Here is a 16,959-nt window from a genome sequence, read left to right on the forward strand (position 1 = left end):
AATCATCCCCCAAATTTAAAGCTGGTTAAATTCTGAGTCAGAATAATGCCATTTGGGCACTTCCACTGAAGATGAGCTGTCCATTTGTATGCATTCTCTACATACACAGTTTACATATGTCTTGAATATTTGCAAACACCAAGACTCAAATATCTTGGTCACCATTCACTAATATTTAGATCGCCTGCCACTTATTTTGACTTTGGTATTTACAAAAAAAAAAGGTTCACCCAAAGCACAGCAGAGAGAGGTGTCATTTCATTTTTTGGGTGATAATAAAGGGAAAATAAGGATATATAAAAACAAGGTATTTGGGAAATTCATTCCTAATAGAGCAGTACGATCAATATTTTACTATATCATTAACATTTGACGAGTCGTTCCAAAATTTACGTCGAAAGACTCAACCACATCCTCCCCCCGGCTTACTTTGGTACAGTCCGAAGTGCCTTATGGTAACTCCAGCCGGAGCGAGCTGAGCATAACATGCTTGAGACTGTTCCCGAGCAAGTCATTGAAGTTAACTTTTAAATCTCCGTTTAGTTTCGTCCGTGCATCCAAGAGGCAGAGTGACGTTTAAGCAAAAACGGGCTACATCAGTCATGCTATTAGACTAACGTGAAATGCCGGAGCGTCTTTTAGTGTCCCAAGCTCGCCGATTTAAGTGAAGAGAGAAGAAGGCGCAAGGGGGAAGCCCGGAGAAGAGCGATACAAGCGGGCTCCAAGATGCAGCCGGGTGCCGCGCTGTGGGTTGCACTGACAACTTTGCTGCTCAGCCTGAGTGCAGGTAAGAAAATGCATGCGTCAAGTGCTGCAAAATAAATGCACGCTCGCGGAGCTGAGGTCATTTTGGAGCCGCAGTGGTGGTCTCATGCCGGTGGTCTTCTTCAATATACCAATAGAGTCAAATAAAAAGCTGGCTCTCAACTTTAGACCAGTATCTGTAGTAATTAATATTTTTTTTCAAATTCCCTTTCATTACTTATGGTCCGTTTTGAGATTTGTTCTGAATCTGTAGTAATAGTGCATTACACTAGTCTGGACAGTGAATTAATATATTTTTTATTTAGTTTGACCTTTTTCACTTCAGAGGTTTAAATGAAGGTTAAGCTTGCTACATCTGAAGCTTATGAGATTCATGTGCTTGACGATGTACTTTGAGAATATAACCTTGCCTAAATCTTGGGTGACAATGGCTTGGGCGTATTTTATTGCCAAACAGAGTTTTTCCAATTTCTGATTGCAGATGAGCTAGTTTGTTTATGTACGATAGCCTGCTTCCCTTCCTCCCCCCTTTCCCCACCCTCAGCTGCCGTGAGTGATTTCCACCACCCCCTTCCAATGTTTTCTCTAACACCTTGTATTTACAACATGTCAGAACAGCCGCTGGAATGCACGGACCCTACGGAAGCTATTCCTAAGCTCTCACAACAGGCTGCGCGCATCACGCATTGACACACGGACGCTCAAACGCACCCACAGATGCCGTGCCCTCTGACATGACCTTAGAAATATAGCCGACAGGAAGGCGAAAATCACACCTGTAATTGGCTATTTGGACTTCAAATAGAGGCTGCGGTGATTGTTTCTGCTGCTAAATGTCACCGTATGACTCTCTTCAAAATGTCAAGCAGAGAGAGAAATGAATCCAAGACCCCCCCCCCCGCTCGATCCACATCCTCCCTCTGTGTGTTCGTCATCACCTCCGACTTCATTATCAATGTTTCCCTGCCTCTGTAAGCTTTTTATCTCGTGCTCGTTTTAATCATGAGCGCACTTCTGTCACGAAACAATTACCTTAGCTGGCCCGTGTCTTGTTTTTGTCCATGGTACATAAATGTTAATTAATCAGACCACAGATTTTCCTTTGTCAAATAACTAAAATTGAATAAACAGACAACATGACTCCAAACAATTATTGTGTTTGAAAATACAGATAAGTGCAACTGTGCACGTGACATTTCTTCTCTGTCATCTATAAAAGGATAACCATTATTGATTGACAAAGAGGAGCGGAGCGTTTGGTATTTTAAAGGCAAGATGGTCCCATCTGACTGGAAACAACAATGGAAAACGCGTGCGATTGTTTGAGTGTGTGCGTGTCTGCAATCAGTGTGAGGTCAAGATGCCTTCCTTGATATGTCTGGTGCCCTTGCGGTAATTGGCCGAGTTTGACTAATGGTATGCTGGAGAGTGGAGGATACACTTTTAATAATGCACTCTGGGACAGGATGATCATCTCAACCTCTGTTTCTCACCGTCCACCGGCTTTTTTTTTTTTTTGCTGATCAAGTGTTAATTGGACTCACGGGTTTACCTGAATGCCGCCATCCTTTAAAGGCGACTTTGCGTTAAATTTACGGCGACTACAATTGAAAGCGTCGTATTTCTCAAATATAAACATATTGCTAACAATGCAGGCTTGGGTTGAATTGCTCAAGATATTTTCTTTTTTGGGGGGGGAACAGAGAGAATGACAGACAAAGACAAACGCTTCAGTACCAATCTGACACCCAGGCAGCGTTCCAACATTTCTCTGCTTGGGTGGATTTTATTTGTTTTTATCTGCCAAGCAATGAAAAGATGAAGAAGAATACAAAGTCAATATGTGACTTGCAACGAATCGATCCTTTCTGCACATACATAGGCTGTTTGAGAATGTTATTGTACGAAAAAAAATATATTTTATATCTATAATTTTAAATTTTTTTTATATACATATTATATATATGTATACATATATACCGTAATTTTCGGACTATAAGTCGCACCGGAGTATAAGTCGCACCAGCCATAAAATGCCCAAAAAAGTGAAAAAAAACATATATGTATATAAGTCGCTCCTGAGTATAAGTCACCCCCCCCCACCCAAACTATGAAAAAAAACGCGACTTATAGTCCGAAAATTACGGTACATATATTAATAATAATAATTATATATACATATATATACTTGTGTATTTATTTTTCCTTTACTAGTAGCCTTTCAAAGAACTTGCAGATGTAGCTTTACCTACCCAGTGAGCCTTCAATGAAGATGAAGGACTTGCTTTTGCAACAGCACCCCATTAGATTAAGTGCTCCCAAAGTTGGTTGGTTGGCATTCATGTTGGCTATGTTGACGTCCACCCATAAAAGACAGACAGATTCATTGTTAGCCACAAGTTGATTTTGGTCCAGATTCCACTCTGAAAGCCATATTCTCTTTTGCAGGATATGGCCCTCACTGATGTCTATGAATCACTAGCTTTTTTTTTTTTTTTTTTTTCCTGGCAGAAAATGCATAGTGTACATAAAACATTTAGCTTCCATTCCCTCGAGTTTCTTCTCCATGCTTAACCTCTTCAGGGGCTCGTGGAGCTGGAGGTGCGTAAATTCTTCATTAGATTGCAGTGTTGCAATTATGAAGACTTGGACTAATGCCGCCGAGCTAATAAACACTCGGCTAAATGAAGACTGCCAAATGTCGCCCTCGAGTAGTATATTCTAAATTGTGCTGCTGTTCTGAAATCACTGGCACAACACAAGCGAGCTTTTCATCTTTTCACAAAGTCAGATTTAGCACTGTGTGATGCTCACTTTTTTTTTTTCAGCCCTCTTTGGTATCGCTGGTTAGGTTGGTGTCAGGCAGGCTTTTGCATTGACTGTGGCCCGTCAGAGTGAGCCACCTGATACCCCCACTGTGCTTTGTTTGGCGTAGCTAAAGAGATGCGATTGCACCTCCAAGGTAGCAATGGAAGTAACCTATGATTACTTGATTTCACCCCCCTCAACACGCACACACACACACATTTCTCATATGGATAAATGTCATGTTTCAAACACCCCCCTTCCCCGATCCACATTCCTGTGCTCATGTTCCTCCACCTTCCTATAAATCACAGCGCTCGCTCACAGTAGAAGGCCAACCTCCCTCGCAGGAGTCCTCCAGGCTCTCTTTTTGGGGCCGTGTCTGATTTCAGAACATGATGCCATAGCCCAGAGGCCAATTTCAATTATGTTCACTATGATATATGGTACAGATGTCAGATTTAAGAGCACACGGGCAGAAATCAAAGTATGCACACTTTGGACAAGTGCAAGTCGGTAGGCGCCTAAGATTTACTTGATAAGACTGTTAAGGTCAAATGTGGGCATTTAATAAAAGGTATAAACTTACCTGTCAACAATTGGGATGCAAGTACGATTGATGAAATATATATATTTTTTGCATAGATTCAGAATCTGCCCTCGTTTGTAGCACGCCATGTTTCTATAATGCAAATAATAACATATTTAATCTCGTAATATATTTAGTAGGGAGATTTGATTGCAATTTTTGTCCGACCACTCAACTTTTCAGGAGTCAGCATTACCGATACCAAGTACCGATACTATTACTAATTTCAATACATAAAATAAAAAAAAAAGATCTAATTTTAATTTTCACTATAGCAATTTTGCGTTAAGGTTTTCATTATCATAAAATACATGTTTTATGGAAAAAAATACAGTAAAATTAATTGAAATTTCAAAATTGAAAATTTAAATTCTAAAATTAATTTTAATCAATAAATAATTGTTGGTACATTTTTTTTCACTATCCATTTATTATCTGAAGAGCTTATCCTCCATTTTACATTATTTTATTTTCGATTTGACGGGCAGTCGCGTAAATGGACCCAATCAGATTTTCGTTTTGGTTTGGAAAGGGGCACATGTGGCGTATCGCCCCTGTAGTGCGTCGTGGAGTTCCTGGGGGTGGCAGATTATTACAGGCTGTAATAAACTCTGCTTTTCTGTCTCGGCAGGGGGCTGCTGTAGAGGACAGAATGATAAGCGGTGCTGGAGACTCACTGTCTGAGCACAACCAGAGGAGGAAAGGGGAGGGGGAGGGGACCAAAAGGCATTTTGAAGGACACACGCATGCACACATCCATAGTAACTTAATTCTCAAGCTTGGCTTTGCTTTCTTTGACTTGGCAGTTGTGACTCACATTTGAAACACTGACATAAAAAAAAGATTCAATGTTGGGCAGATTGCGGCGTTACAAGAATCTCGTCGTCCCCAGTGTACTCTTCGCCATGCATTATAAAAAAGCCACTTATGTGGTATGCACATCATTGGTGAGAAATGTAGGACACTCTCCCAATGTCATTCAATCATTGTTGGCGCTTTGGGTAGCCATACTTTCAACATGAACTGCACATTTGTGTATCATCAATCGTATTTATCATATTCAATTCTCCACAGTAGTACTCATGAACATTGTCAAACTTAAAAATAGACTTTGCTAACATGTGTAAAGTAGGACAAAATCCAAAGCGATGCCCCTCCTGTTTAAATGTTCACCAAATGTGTTTGAGGCTCTAAATAGCCAGCAAGACGTCCGCAATGTTGTCACCCTGTTGTCCACTAGCCAGCTGTTTGAGCTTATTACTACACTGCCTTTGTAATGGATATATTTACATTTCCCTTAAGAACAAATGGGATCGTGGCACAGTTAGGGCTTGTTACGCGGAGCCACACAAGGCTCGTTGCCTTGCTGGCTTTTGTCTTTTTATAGGATTTGCACACAAAAGGAAAGTAAGCGGTATTCTTTTGAAAGAAGCGCACCGATAAATGCTAGTACAGTTAAGCTTTGTCCTCCTACCTCACCGTAGATAAAAATGGATTGGGTGAGAGTTGAGTGTATAAATAACCTGAGAGACAGACAGGCTTCGTCATTTGGTGGACATATCAGATATAACTATGTCACCTATCGTATTGTATCGTATCGTATCACATCAGACCTGAAAGGAATGTAACCAAAATTGCTGAACCAGAACTTATAGCAAAAAGCAATGGGAAAGAAATGGCCCGATAGATAATTTTCAATCGTCTTGGCGATATATACAAATGAGTGGCGATGAGATAAATAATCTTTTAATAGCATCAGGATGCCATTTTGTACTAATGCAAACATGCAGTTCCGTGAGTGGCGGATTTTTCATTTGCTAGATGGAATGATAACTACAAGATCACATTATTCATCATTGCCAACCACTTAGCGAGACTAAAAGTAGTGGGATTGTTTTTAAGTGAGGCTCCAATGGGCTTTTAAAAGCAAAAGCACATATTTCTTAATTGAAACAAAGAGCTCAGTTGTATTTTCAGAACGAGACGAGATGGAATTTGACAACCGATCATTTAGCTCAATGTTAGAACAGCTGATTGGATTTGAGTTTTTTTTTTTTGTCATCCCGCTTACTGTACGAGCATGTGGTAGTGTCGCTTTTCGCTCCCGTACTTCCCCGAGACAACTGTAGGAAAGCACCTGCTTCTATATCTGATGTCCTTCGAGTTGTTGAAATGAGTAGAAGGCATACCGAGGCATATATGGAAGCAGAAACCAGCTCAATAAACCTGCTTATGCGGAAATCACAGTCAACATTTTAACAACCCTTTAAAAGCTGTCATGTTTTTAAATATTTGTTTTATTAATATGTTTATTTATTTTATTATTATTATTTATTGTGTTATTTTATATATATATTATTTATTATGTGTTTTAATATTTTATTTTAGAATTATTATAAAGTATATTTTATTTGTATTTTGTAATTTATTTTGTTATATAATTTATATTTGTATCAATCAAATCTGATTTGCTACAGTTTTTAGCTGACTTACTACTGACATATTTGACTCGATTACATAAGCCGATTTAATTAGGGCTCTGCCGTTTCACGTTCCTCGAGGATACTGTGAAATCCCCGTCCATCCCGAGACGCACTTGTAGAGGCAGCTCAAACATCCTCAGGGTGTGTACCGCTTGTTATGCCACTCACTGCCTTTTCCCTTCTAGAATGACATCTTTCACTTTTGTCCCTCACTGCTACACAATGATGTCACCTCAAAGTGTGAGAGCAGAAACCTGACACTGGACACAACAAGCACGCAACGTGAAGAACCCGCGATGGTTTTTGAGCCGCTTGTTGTGAAGGTGGCAGAGGACTTCATTAAACCAACAGCGAAGGGATCTGGAGCCCCCATTGAAGCCCGAAACTGGAATGGGGACACAAGTGAAAGCACCGCGCTCCCTAATGAACTCGAGTGGCCCATAGAAGTGGGGCTTTTTTTCACCGAGGCTAAGGAGGACAGAGTGTCAAAACAAGCCCGGGCCCTTGCTGCTCACAGGGGCTAAACGCCGCCTTTTGACTCTTCGGAGTGTGGGCATCTGAAGGGGAGGGCTCGAGGAGAAAGGAGAGGGAGGTAAAAAGTACTTGCTAAAACAATGGCCTCTTAAATCAAGCACCCCTCCTTGCCTCTTTCCCCCATTCCCGGGCTCCCAAACACCCCTCCTATTGCCTCCACTTCCAATTAGGGATACTCTTGCACAAGCGGTTGGAAGCCCCATATATCGCTGGGGCCTCAGAGGAGAAGAAGGAGGAGGCTTAAAAGTTGGGTCTATAGCAGTTTCTCTGTCAAAAGGCCTTAGTATTCTGAGGAGAGCCTTGTTTGGGCTCCTCAAATGTGCTACTGAGGGACACGTGTAATATTGTGTCCTCCGTTCTTATTCCCTTCATCTTGTTCCTTCCCGCCTTCTCCACCCACTCATTTGCCAAAATGTCGGCAGTTTGCAAGCCTTTCATTGCTCCTCCACGCTTGGAAGATCGAGCAACGGACTCAGGTTCTTGCCGCCTCGCTCTCGTCCCCTTATTTATCCTCCGCAATTACAGCGGCTGATTAAAGAGTTGGCCTGAGGAAGCCATGTGGAATACGACAACTCCTACGTTACGCTTCAGAACAGCACCTTCGAAATAGAACTTTGGCAGTGCAAGATAAGGACAAGATGAGTTGTGGCTAGTGACAGAGAACTAAATATGCATTAGTTAGTTAATCAGGTCACGACACTTCCTACTCAAAAAACCCACACTTGTTTTTTTGGGTTAGGTCAGGGGTGTCAAACTCATTTTTGTCACCGGCTGCATCATAGTCATAGTTTTCCTCGGAGGGCCATTATGATTGTCAATACTTTCTATCTACACTATAGGCTACAAAACAAAGCAATGAATAATTAGTTTTGAAATCAGAGACTAGTAAAAACTTTTAAAAATTGTAAGCAATATCTCCATTTTTTTAAAAGTGAAGACAAATTTGTAATTTTAGTAAGATACAAAGTCGATGAGAAATCTGTCTTCGCGGGCCACTTAAAATGATATGGCGGGCCGCATCTGGCCCCCAGGCCTAAAGTTTGACACCTATGGGTTAGGTCATGTGATCTTCTACATATAGCAGATTACTTTTCTCTATTTACATTTTTTTTAGTCTGATGGCTTCAGTATGGACCCAGCATGTGGATGCAATACCGACTGTCCAAAATATAGTGATTGTGAGCCGTGGTGTCTTTTCAGTGACCTCTGACCTTATAAATGTTCTTTGGGGATAATGGACTAAAATATGAACCAACTTGTAAACTCTCTTTGAAACAAGAGCCAAGGAGGACTCCATTAGAGACCAACTATTTCAATCCCGTTGCAGATAAGGTGTCAGCGGAATCGCTGTGAACCGCTTCGAGAGTTTGCGGTGGAGGCTATTCTTAGGTGTAGTGGTTTCTAGGCACCTGCCACTCCCTACCCCATATAAGATGACCTTTTGCCCTTAGAGGAGGACAAGGAACGCGTGTGCCTCCAAGTCTCTCAAATGACGACTTCTTAAGCAGCGTTGAAGCGACCTGGAATGCAAACGAATAACCCACTTCCCCTTGAACTGCCTCTGACCTTTGTTGGTGTTCAGAAACCTGGCGGGGAAAATATTCATTTCTGTTCCGTTATTTAACCCCGCCCCCCCCAAAAAAAATTATTCCAAGGCACCGCACTATTTCGATCACTGAGTCTGAGATGTTCTGGCCAGATAAGCGCTTTCCCGCCCACATAATTATTATTATTATTTTGTTTTTAAACTGATAGCCCCAGAGTGACGCTTGTCTTTCGCACGTCCAGTGGTAATTCACATGATGAGATGAAACAATATCCAGGGGACATCAGGCTTGCTATGCTGTAACAGAGCCGCCATTCACTAAAGCACTCTTGAACTCATGATGATACTCTGAACCACCCCAACGTCTTTAGTTCCGCTACACAGACAAACGCTAGTCATTTGTTCTGTCAATGACGTCATTTCCAATATTTGTCCTCCCTCCACCTAATTTCTACCATGAAGTCTTTGACGGTACAACCAAATCCTTAAAGCTCCAAATGAGAGCAGACACAGTTTTTATTTAGAAGCAAAAACTATTTTTTTTCACCTTGTCATTCTCATATAGATCAGCCCAGAGTTTCTTTTCAATGCAACATGAATTATTTCTCACATTTTCCACTGTATTTATTATACTCAATTTCTTCTGAATGCAGCGTCCTTGCTGATATTTCACTTTTTCTGTGAGTGCAAAAAGAAAGTCAGCCTTTGGAGTAGCGGATGAAGAACATCCTAATCAAAGGATGCTAAATATACTCATCCCATACTTGGCTCTGAATCTTTCTGTGTGGGCTACACAAAAACTCAATTGTAACTCATTCACTCTGCTGCCATGGAGACTGCCACTCTGTCGGATGCTTTTATCTCGAAATTGATTCATAATTTGGGATGAGAATGAACCCATTGAAGACATTACTGACATGAGTATCAGGGGTTCACCAATACCACTTTTTTTTTCAGACTAAGTATGAGGACAACTTTTGAGTATTCACAATACTGAGAGCACAGTATTTATTTATTTTATTTAATAATTCAATTTCATTTTATTTTATTTAATGAATTTTTATTTATTTATTTATTTATTTACATGACATGTTTCACTTAAAACACATTTAAAAATATTTTAATACTTTTTATTTATTTATTTATTTATTTATTTATTTATTTACATGTTTCACTTAAAACAACATTTTAAAATATGACTACTAATAATGATCATCAACCATTTTGGAGCATTTAATGAATTCCACACTGCTCATAAAAATCAAGAAACAATTGAAACCACCATTCTTGCCTTTCGTCTGTCTTTATTGCTGCGCCTCCCTCCCTCCCCCTCAGCTGTTAAGACTCGGAATGCTGCTTGCTGTTGGGCTCTCAAATCCACAAATACTTTGACCTCTCCAAAACATCCTTGTGCTGGTACTCAATAATTCTGCCCCTTCATTTCCACCCTCAGTCTTCTTCAGTTTGTCTTTTGCGTTTAATAGAGTTTCAAAATGGATGCCCCGAATGGATCTAACTTCCGGGTCAACGGACATGGGCTGAGAGGTCACACTTGGGCTTAGCCCATCATCAGTTGGATAACTGGGCGGCCGTATGCCGCTTGAAAAATCCTTCGTGCTATTATTACCATGCAGAAATTGAGATGTTTGTTTTCGTCGACCATCGTCACTCTTTCATCACTTTTTGTTCTTCTATTTGCTCCATTGCTAAGCAACAACCGTGACAGATTTGCGCTTTGGCTCGAATTCTGTCACAACTGAGTCTAGGCCACCCCCTCCTACATAAACCGGCATAGACAGACATACACACGCTATATAACCAAGTACCCTGCTGATTTGCGGTTTATGGTTCAGAAGCCCCTCCCCCATCAGAAAAGCCCCACCCCCATCCCCCTTTTGAGGTGACAAGAGGGAAGCATCCAGCTGGATGGATCTGTTGTGTTTCTCTCCTATGGGCTTTGATCCTTTGGCCCTTAGTCTCCCAAATCAGCGCCTATCCTGCCAGTCTGGAGAGGGGGTTTCGATTGTTACTTGATTTACTTTGTTTTGAGCAAGATGGCCGACGTGGACTGGTGTGGCTCCATAGGACAGCTGGATCAGTGTGCCCCAACTGCCTTCTCCATGCCATAACCTCTCCCTAGCCACCACTTTCTATTACCTTCCCTCAATGTTGTCTATAAGCCTTTGCTAGTACTCTGGGAGTGGCGGGAGAAGTCCTGTCCCACAGAACCCCCTGATCCTGGCCCCATTTTTTTGAAAGCTTTAAGACTGACCTGTCAGCCTTGCTCTCTTCCCAAGAGTCAATGTGGGACGGCCCCCTCAAAGACCAGTCTGCATCGGCCTTCTGTTAGAACAGGCCCCAGCAAAAGCCCTCTTGTGCCGCCCTATTGTGTAGTCACACATAAGATCACAGTGAAATCCCCTTTGCGCTTGATTCCGTCCATGGGCCGACGGACAACTGCCACTTGATAGTCTTGTGTGCTTTCTCCCAGCATCTCTGCAAATTGATATATGATATAATAAATATACAAAGAAAGAATAGGTACCTTCAGGATGCATCCATGTGTGTCCATGTTGTCCTGTTTTGTAATAATGGTACTCTGTCATTTTCTTCCCCGGCTAAATATAACTAGAATCTGCATGCAAGCGTCAAATTGTCTGTCCTTTTCTGAGCGTGTCAGAACATTTATTTCGCTTTCTCTGAGTGTCTTCAAGTGCAGGATTTGTTCTTGTATTTATGTATGTATGGAGTGAGCCTGGCCTTTGGAAATGGCTCTTTAATGACTGTGAATGGAGTCATCTGTAAGTGCTTCAGTGTTTCATGTGAGATGCCACCATTTTTCCCCCTCCTGGCTTTAATCAATCACGGCGCCTCACACTCATCACCCTCACTGTTTGTCTTCCTCTTCTATTTGGTCTTGGAAAAAAAAAAAAGAGTTTCTTGGACCCCCTCCTCTGTCTGTCTTATAAAGACAGGGGAGGGTGGCGGCGAGAAGTAACAAAGGAAAAATGGGGTTTAAAATCCAACAAGAAGGTCAACGATTGTTACTATAGCGTTTAAAAAGGATTCAACGATGTCATGAAACTGACCTCAACTGTTTTGTTTTTGGTTTTAACACCTGTAACTAATCCATTTTCGAGTTTAATTCACACACATGCACATTTATTTCATATTTTTAAAGAAAACCAGGCTCAAAATCTTGAAATGTAGAAAAACTAAGATCAGTTTTGGAGTCCATAACTAGTATTATAAGACTTAATTCAAAGAAAATTGTGTTCCTCAGTGTTATGAACACAACAAATCACAACAAAGCACTTAGACAAATTATTTGCAAAACATAAAACTGACGTTAGAGTAAAGGATTTTTTTATTGTCACTTTGCCAATGAATCCTTGTTTTGGACATGGAAGAAAGTACAGCATAACTTCTTATCAGTCTTGCCACAGGTGTGCTGCAGGTGACGCCGCTGTGCTCGCTTGATCTGATCGGAAGCTGTTCCTTTTCTCTCACTTTGCTCCTGCACGTTGGCCTCCCGCAAGGTTTGGAACGCTTTGATAGGAGCAGAAAAAGGGTGCACTGGAGGGGAGAGGATGGCTGTTTGGCCAGTGATCTATCGCTTCCTTACTCATTGCCTATATCTTCCTGTCACACGCACATGCACGAGCTCAAGCTCATTGCATATGAGTTCCGGGAGGCGTTTTGGTTGGGAGGCTCTTGGAGGCAAGAGGAGGAGCGGTAATTAAAGAGCTTTGAGAAGGGGCCCCAACTCTCTGTTTGGATGCATTTCATCCCTTCTCCTCCCCGTAATCCCCACAGGAATAAACAAATTGAGGTTTTCAGCTAGCAAGTTGGATGTGGTCGCTCCTGTGATAGGATTGAAAAGAGGTGTGTGTTTGTGTGTTTGTGTTAACCACAAGTGCAGTAAGTGGCTAATTGCTGTCGCCTCTGCTCTGAAATATGCAAATTGACACACAGGACTCCGCCCACGGTTTTGTTTAATCACTAGGTTTCTTATCAAAACCACTGAATTGCTTTTTCATCATCTCAGACAATTTTACAACTGTACTATTTGTGTTGCTCGAGTAGTTGTGTCTGTGATATTGGTTCAGCATATTTCCTTTTGCTTTATTTGAGTACACTTTTTAAAATTTGCTGGTCGACAGACTGCCAAGTGTTCCGTTTGACCTTTAAGATCTATTCAACTTCCCCAAAAGGCCAACAAGCTGCTGATATGTATTTCAATGTGTGAATCTGTTTATATAACAATACTGCAGTATCTTATAATTAGCACTATGGTGTCGATAATAAATCAATACCGAAATAAAATAATATCAGTAGTTTGTCATTTGAAAGTGAAAAAACAATTAAAAAGTAAAATAAAATAAAAAAATAAATTAGCAAAAAAAGTCTGAGAAATCTGAAATAAATTACAAAATAAAATAAAAAATAAAATTACCAAAATTAATTTCCGAATTTTCTGATGGCGGTTGTTGTGATTTTGGCTAAAACACAAATATTTAACACAATAACTTTCTTCTGCTTTCATATTTGATTAAGGATTGTTAAATCATTTCCATTGTCACTTCTATTAGTTTCAATAACATTGTGTTCTGCAGCTGTTACACTTGGAAGGGACCTTCCTAAACTTCGGCCGTGCAGAATTGCACGCACACTTGTTCATTCAGCTGAATGAAAAGTAGTCAATGATTTACTGAAAGTTCTTTTAATCATCGCAGCATTTAATCTCCCCTTCTGTCTGGAGGTCAACAATCGCTTTTCTTCCCTTAGCAGTAAAACAGCTTCATTATTCAACAGTTTGTTGACAGCCTAAAGAGGCTGCTGTTGAGAAGGTTCAGCTTGTCTTCCTCTAGCAGGTCTGATGTGGGTCGCTGGGTTTTTCATTAACGTCTCTCGAAATCTTACCCTTCTTTTCCTCCACTGGCATAAAACAAACAAAAAAAAAAAAGCTCCAATCTCCACTTAGAGTTACGGCCTCTGAAATATTCCTGCATAGAAACGAAATAAAGCAACTTAGTCATTTCTGTTCAGCAGGCTAGCGGTCCTTAAATCTTGTCGGTTCCCCTCAGCAAATCAAAAACATTGCTTTGTTCGCTCCTGAGACAGGCAGTTTATCACAAACACACAAAATGGAAGCCAAGTTTTGGTTGAAGCTCAAACCTAAAATAAGCCAAAGATTTATGAACTCTAAATCATTCTGAAGTTGGTTTTCGCTCTTGTGTGTTTTGAGTATCCCCAAGGCCGACATTAAGGCCCCTTGTTGACATTAGCTTGAAATGTATACATTGAGCTAACCTTTGTTCAGCTAACCTGAAGTTGAAGGTAAATAATTTGGCTACATTTTTAGCAAGTTATGTCCAATTTAATCCATTAATTTTATAACTTTCAACTAATCCATCAAATTCATGGTTCGGCTATCGATTAAAGTCAATTACTATCAAGTCCTGTAAGGACGATATTGTGTTTTGGTATTAGCACAATTTTCTAAATGTGTTTCTGACATGCAACCCTTAAGGAAAGGCGGTCTCAAATTGTGCATCATCCATTAATAACAGTCATCACTCGATAATTGTTAAATTAATGCGGTGTTATGTTCGGATGGAGAAAAGAAGTCGTATCCCTGCGACGGCGTGCCGTAAACAGGCCTTAAAGAATTCGGGCCAACAGGCAAGCCACAGCTGGCCCCTCGCCACTCTCAGACGTCAGACGGCACCTCCACTGTCTTCTCTTTTGCGTCTGGGTCATATGACACTGCCCTTATGGTTTGAAGTGCCCTGGAGGGCTTGTTGCTTTTAATCAACACAGACAGACGATCCTGGAAAACACTTGTAGGAGTCGTCAGGTTGGTCTGTCAACAGAATTGTATGGACGAAGCGATCCAATCCATATGGAATGCAAGATTATCTGAAAGCTCGCTGGAATGTTTTTGAAGAACTTTGTGTTGAATAACTACGTAAGGACCAGCTTTTGTTCACTGCATCGTCTAAGCTATACCAAGATTAAACAACACGTGTTATTATCTTGACTGTTCGTGTCTAGATATCGATAGAAAAACGATACATCATTCAACCTTCCTGCTATCAACATGAAAACATACGGCAACCTGTTTTATGAGCACAACCTGAAACCTTTTCTTTGTTCTCCCCTTAATGATATTGGTGCTGTGAGTGTGCAGCTGTCACTTACTAATCCCGTGTGCTGGCCATCAAAGATTGATGACTTTATATTTTCAAAAGCCTTGGGGCACATTAACATTTATTGAAACACAGCACACGTAAAAGTCCTTTTGTTAAAACCGCCTCGGTCTTCCCAGGAAGGTATTAAATCCCAAATTTAATGTCTAATTGGTGATCAAGATGAGGTGGCCAGACTGAATAATTGGATGATGTCACCGTATCATTTTTGCAGCATTTTATAATGCTCTTAATTTTTTTTAAATTTGATGTTCCCACTTTAATGTGAAGGTTAACAGTCCGTGAACTCTTATCATAGCACTGAAGTCGTAAGACGAGTAGAGGTGAAACAATTAATCGGGAACGAATCAATTATTATCTTAATCAAGGATTCTTTTTCAAAATTGACTCTTTTGAGACCTTTCTTTAAATCATTGTTCAAATCTTCAGAATTGCAACCTCTCATCTGTAAATATTTCAGCACAGATTTCATGTCATAGCAATGGATCAAAATAAGGCCTTTTGGAACATCTGTTTTCACTTTGGGAAAACAATGATCAACATTTTGGCCTGTTTTGACATGTTATGGACCAAACCACCAACTGAAACATAATCCATTTGTCCGTTTCTTGGGCTATCACTGAAAAAATATCTTATAATTAAACCAAGGGGTGGAAAATAAACAACTGCAGCCGATTCATTGATTAATCATCAAAAATGGAAAAATCAAATGATTATTGAAATAATTCTTAGTTGTAGGTGTGCTATGTGATGACAGGAATGACAAAGCAAACATCGGAAATTGTTGCGCAATAGGGAGGGTCATTAGGGCAGGAAATAGTTTTAGATGTCATTATGAACAACATTTTCAAAACATCATTTTTTTAAGGTGTTAAAATGCACTCTGCCCTTTCAGCTAAACTATATTTGACTTTCCGGTTTTGGCAAATAACACCATAGCAACAAAAGCAGTTGGTGAGGACTTATTATTAGGCCGGATGATGCGGCGCCTCGCTATCCTACACACGGTAGAAAACAAAGGTAGTGGGAGTTACGTGGCTTCTTAAAATGAAATAATATCTTATCTATATATATATATATATAGTATATGGAGCATTTGTCTCGATTTAAACAGACTCATCCAAAGGTATGCCGACATCATTTTAAAATTCGGGAAGTATCGTTTCAAATCAGGACCAGTTCCAGCTACAAATCGGATTTTGCGTTTCAATTGTTTTTCAATACCTCACTCCTCTAAAGAGAACTTGAGAAAAGCTCAAGTCACTAATTGTCCTGAGAAACGTCGTTCTGCTCCACCCCGAGACGCTATTTGCACATTGGCATCAATAGTGAAATAATCAATCAGTCAGACAAAGTTTTAACTCTGCAGGTGCCTCCTAATTTTCTACAGCAATGGATTTCCTGTTCTGCCTTTTCTTTGTTTTTCCTCATCTCCTTCTTCAGACATACAATTGGTTTGTATTGATTTCCTCGACATCTTTCTGATATGACTCACTCGCTTGTTCTGGGAGAATGATTCTAAGATGTCTTTAATTTTCTTACCCATTTGAGATGAAGTTCATTTAGGTGTAAGGTTTTTTTTTGTGGCTCAAAGTGCTCTCAAGATAGTAGTTGGGAAAGATTGATCGAGTATTCTCTCTTGGAAGGGGGAATAATGTATTTAGTGGCGCATGGGCTGGCAAGAGGTGTGCTGTGGCGCCCCTGAGCAGCAGTTGGCCCTCCTCGGGTGTTTTGTAAGCATTTGACAGGTGAAATAGTGTGGGAACTGTGGGGGGTGTTGCTTTAAATGCTTTTTGTTGAGCTTGTCGGGATGTGGAGGTGCCGAGTGAATGCTCAATAGCTCTGTAGGAGACGCTGCTGAATGCTTGTGCACTGGGAGTAAAAATGGCTGCGCGGATTGTCTCGGAGGTCCGCTGTGTCGGGAAACGCCGACTGGGACTTTAGTCACCGTCGAATGATCTTAAGAGCGTTTTAGTTCCTGGTTGATCTGATTTTTGTGACGTAATGTTCTGCTGTGGTTACCAA

At 40.6% G+C, this 16,959-nt stretch overlaps 1 protein-coding gene across 3 annotated transcripts in view; it reads left to right on the forward strand.

Moving 5' to 3' along the window:
* Positions 1 to 484: 484 nt before the first annotated feature.
* lrp4 (low density lipoprotein receptor-related protein 4) overlaps positions 485 to 16,959 on the forward strand; it is a 56,846-nt gene continuing 40,371 nt past the window's right edge. For all 3 annotated transcript variants that reach the window (XM_061275784.1, XM_061275785.1, XM_061275786.1), the window contains exon 1: positions 485 to 787. In XM_061275784.1, coding sequence (XP_061131768.1) covers positions 727 to 787 — 61 coding nt within the window. In that variant the 5' untranslated portion in view covers positions 485 to 726. The remainder of the gene's footprint in view (positions 788 to 16,959) is intronic.

The sequence above is a fragment of the Syngnathus typhle genome, linkage group LG4 (genome assembly GCF_033458585.1).
Source record: "Syngnathus typhle isolate RoL2023-S1 ecotype Sweden linkage group LG4, RoL_Styp_1.0, whole genome shotgun sequence".
Classification (NCBI taxonomy): Eukaryota; Metazoa; Chordata; class Actinopteri; order Syngnathiformes; family Syngnathidae; genus Syngnathus; species Syngnathus typhle.